The 4777-nt window shown below is 32.5% G+C and overlaps 1 protein-coding gene across 1 annotated transcript in view; it reads right to left on the reverse strand.

The window, feature by feature from the left end:
- The window catches only part of LOC106474905 (zinc finger protein 474-like), a 10316-nt gene extending 6783 nt beyond the window's left edge, over positions 1–3533 (reverse strand). Inside the window, exons 1-2 of the mRNA XM_013935603.2 lie at positions 3454–3533; positions 416–1367 (exon numbers count right to left, since the gene is read on the reverse strand). Of these exons, the coding sequence (XP_013791057.1) occupies positions 416–901 (486 nt within the window). The 5' untranslated portion in view covers positions 902–1367; positions 3454–3533. The remainder of the gene's footprint in view (positions 1–415; positions 1368–3453) is intronic.
- Positions 3534–4777: the final 1244 nt, after the last annotated feature.

Raw genomic sequence — 4777 nt, forward strand, 5'->3', positions numbered from 1 at the left:
CTCTAAACACCGAGGTTCGTGAAATTCCTTTCTACCAATACATTAATTTATTCCGATGTTTAAAGCTACAAACTCTTGCTCACCTCTAAACACCGAGGTTCGTGAAATTCCTTTCTACCAATACATTAATTTATTCCGATGTTTAAAGCTACAAACTCTTGCTCACCTCTAAACACCGAGGTTCGTGAAATTCCTTTCTACCAATGCATTAATTTATTCCAATGTTTAAAACTACAAACTCTTGCTCACCTCTAAACACCGAGGTTCGTGAAATTCCTTTCTACCAATACATTAATTTATTCCGATGTTTAAAGCTACAAACTCTTGCTTACTTCTAAACACTAAGGGTGGTAAAATTCCTTTCTTCCAATACATTAATTTATTCAAATGTTTAAAGCTACAAACTCTTGCTCACCTCTAAGCACTGAGGTTCGTGAATTGGTAGAGATTTTGTTCCATATTCACGTCCGCAAATATAACATATAACAGTCCGAGGACCCCTGGTGGCGACATCAGCTGTGGTTTGAATTTTTGAACTGCCAATGACATCAGTATTTATCTCATTCTTTACACGTGTGATATCAGTAATATTACACAATTTTGTCTCGTGAGTTGCAGAAGAGTTCTTTGGATAACCTTTCTTCCTATTCCGTTTGGTGGTTTTCGTTTTTTCTTGATATACAGTAGGTGAGCTTATCTCTTGATTTGACTCGTTCTCCTCTGCTTTGAAGTTGTTTGTTTCTGCTTCTTCAGCAGATCTTCGGTCTTTGTTGTTTATAATGGCCCCCAGCTTATATTTTTCATGACCCCCGTGGCTGTGCAGCTTTTCTGGAACCAAGCCTCTGTCGCATGTGCGACAAGGCAAGGGGATAAGAGAATGATGTCCGGTTGTTTTAAACATATGAGTAGAATTAAGAATCTTCCCTTTTTAAAGTTTAGACTCCCCACATTAGGATAACCTATGAAAATCGTGGACTTACTGCTTCATTTAGTATGTCAGCATTGGTGTACATTAATAGTTTTTATCACCACTAGTGAGGCTAGCTTTGGTCTTGGGTAGTCATTTCACTCTCACTTCACAGTGTAGGAAATCAGACTGTTAGCCTGGGCGTTTTTATTCAATACGATATTTACTTGCCATCATATCGCCCTCTTTTTCGCTAGAAATTATATCTTTTGGAGCTTTTTTCATGTACTCAGTCCCGTTCTCTAATTACAACATTCTAAGCTCTTGAAACTTGGCAGTCTATATTTATAAGCACCAATAATGCACGTCACATCCCAATATCCAATAGAAGAGCTTCAACAAATACAGTGCAAATACAGTGAACGTTTAGGCCTTACTGGTGTCACCTATCAAAAGAAGCCTGTATGGAACATTAGCGCTTATTAAGTAATGAAAAAGATACAAAAAACAATGTATCACTAATTATCACTATCAGTAAATACTGTGTTATATTAATTAAAGTAATAAAATGTATATTTTCATCCTTTACATTCAAACTTTAACAAGTTTCATAAAGTAAAATGCTACACTTAAGTATGTTATATTTTCTACACATAATTATTCCAAAAGTTTACAATCTAAAATATCTAACTTTCATTTCAATAACACGACTAGTGTTTCTGTGTGCCCTAAGTTATACTATACTGTTTACTTATTGTTACTTTCATTAACAGTGCTGGTTATGTTATTTAATATATTAAATTTTATTCCTTTTTAATTTCATTTTCTGTTATACTTTTATTATACAGATGGTTTTGCATACAGGAAACTTGATGATAAACTAAACAAGTCGAAATATTGTCATTTGTTCTACGTTTTAAATAAAAGTTTTAATACCCATATTAGCAGTCTCTACTATATATATAGTTTTGCATTGATAGCTTAATATATAAACTTAGGATTAACTTAAACGACCTAAGGTGGCCGAATCGCGTGAGATATTATTGGATTACAGCCTAAAACATCATTAACAGCAAGGGTACCCAATTGGTGAAACAAACAAATTTAAACTTTACAAGTAGAAACGTGAGATGATTATTTCTAATTAGTTATATGATAGCCAGGTTGAGGCTCTAAATATACATCTTGCACTGATTGAAAGTTAATATCAATTAATACAACATATTAACCACCTTAGAAAATAAAACTAGGCAGGGCCAAAAAATAGAATAAAAAATCAATGGTTTCTGACAAGGACACAAGTTGTTCTCCTCAATGACCCGAAACAACGAATATAACTGAAAATATGAATTCCTTATTTCTGTTAAACTTATCATTTAATATTTGAATAAATGGGTACATGAAATACGAGTCTAAGGAAACACAAAGTAAATATAATTCAACCAAATAAATAGGTGTAATTATCGTTTAACAATGATTTATTATACAGGCGAAACACTACGATTGTAAGTTAACGATCGCGCAGACGTCATAGGGAAGAAGGTTTGTATGTAGTTAAGCAATGGGTTGGTTATCTGTGCTCTGCCCACCACGGGTATCGAACACCCGGATTCTAGCGTTGTAAGTCCGCAGACATACCGCTGTGCCACTGGGGAGCAGGGAAGGAGGAGTACGGGCACGTAGAATAACTACTGCCATGTGTTGGTTATCTGTGCTCTGCCCACCACGGGTATCGAAACCCGGATTCTAGGAGTACGGGCACGTAGAATATCTACTGCCAAGATATTACGTGAAAATAACTTTGTTTGTTTGTCTTGTTGTTAAGCGCTAAGCTACACAAAATGCTAACTGTGTTGTGCCCACCACGGGTATCGAAAACCGGTTTTTACCAATATAAGCCTTTAGATTTACCGTTGAGCCACTGGGGGCACGTGAAAAGAGAAAGTACAAAAAGTTGGCTCAAAGAACTGGTTAATCTGAAAAAAAAATAAAAATCCGACGATCAAAGCAAAGGTTTTGTCGTCAGGCGATCGAATTGTTAGTAAGGAATGAGATCTGTTTCCTAATTTTATACTTTATTTATATTTGTAATAAACTTAATAGTAGATCAATGTACAATCTGAATTACCTGGTGTAAGTCTAGAGCTGAAACGTAATAAAACAAACCCGGGTTGTAGGAAATAAAAGCATATAGTGAATATACATTTATTGTTAATACAGTGAGTCAAAGGAAAATAAACATTTATTTTTTAGTTTATAATTTCATGACGGTTTATCTATTAAAAATAAAACCTTTCGCTTTTCTTCGTAACATAATTACGCCATAGTTTTTAGCGCCCTACTCATTTTTGTTAATCCTTTTATTTAAAAAGTTATTGCACACGCCATACGTACGTTTCAAAAAAAAAAAGAATAATCGCAAAAATCCACCCGATCACTTATCAATCACTGTATAATTATATTATAAGTTCCGATATAATTTGCAACCTATAAACCGTTTTGTCACCCATGGTTTCAGAAATAACAAAATTAGATTTAAAACTTACCTTATTTTGTAGCTTTAAGTTGAAATGGCGTACTTACGAAGCAATATTTCAAGCTTCTACCACCTTCACGAAAATAAAATCTAGCCTATTACTATTATAGGTTCTATTCTTAATTTTATGAAGAATTCATGACGTCATGCATAGTTACTAGTTGCTACGCGACTTATAAGCACGCAACGAGCATGTGGTTTGATGTTAATAGGAACTTTGGTGTATCTGGTATGTTTGCATGCGTTTAACTTAAATCTAAACAATTGATAAACAAATAAAGGCTTTAAGAATGTTTGTACTATGCGCATATAAATATTGTACTAAGATTTTCTGCTTTATAAAAATTAGAAAATGAAAAATAATAAATGCCTTATTTACAATTTGTGCTCACAATAGCCATCAAATATTAAGCCTATTCTGCCCATTCTCAAATAAAATTCATTTATAGAACACAATGCACATTCCAGATAAATTTGTCATTTTGTTGGAAAAAATAATATTAACTCCCTATTTAATATTTGATCTTCTTGTTCTCTGTAATCTAATATTTTAAAATTTACTTGATATTACGAAGTTTATAAAGCGCAATAGAAATTAATTTATGTTAAGAAGGATACTTATTCACATGCAGAATTTTATTTATTAATAGGACACAAATTATTATCGACTTTATAGCCATATATAGTGTTCTCTAGTTCTCATAATTTGTATTTTCTCACTCGTGTTTTACTTCAATAAGAAAAAAATCCAAAGAATTCAGATAAGCTTTCCATGAATATCTTTACTTGTGTAAATCTGATCTTCGCTCCATCTAGAAGCAATGTTAACAACTGATTTGTTATTATGTCTTGAAGTGGGTATTTCTGGGAAATTATTTGTAAAATGTTTAAATGAATCAGAAGAAATAGTTTTTTTCTATTGTAATCAGGATTATTTCTTACCCCTGATGGAAGAGTAAAAAATATAATAAATCATTCAAATCGTTTAAAATGATTAGAAGTGATGTAACGAATAACGAAACTCGCAATCGTATAGGATTCGGATATCTGTAAAGTAGACGTAAAGTTATTATCATCAACAAAAGATACAATACTGAAGAATTATGAAATATTTCAATTAGGCAAGAAAGGTTTGTAACTATTAAACAACCATGTTACTACCATGGTAAGATAAATTACGAATATATTTAATACAAGTTCTACAAATTTCAGAAATTGTAAATTAATAGGCAGGGTCTTGTAGTACTTTACAACATAAATATTGAAACAGATAAAAAACTTTGTCAGTATCAAACTTCAAATCATACAGTATATTAATAATAATAACAACAATG

The sequence above is a fragment of the Limulus polyphemus genome, unplaced genomic scaffold (genome assembly GCF_000517525.1).
Source record: "Limulus polyphemus unplaced genomic scaffold, Limulus_polyphemus-2.1.2 Scaffold7839, whole genome shotgun sequence".
Taxonomy (NCBI): Eukaryota; Metazoa; Arthropoda; class Merostomata; order Xiphosura; family Limulidae; genus Limulus; species Limulus polyphemus.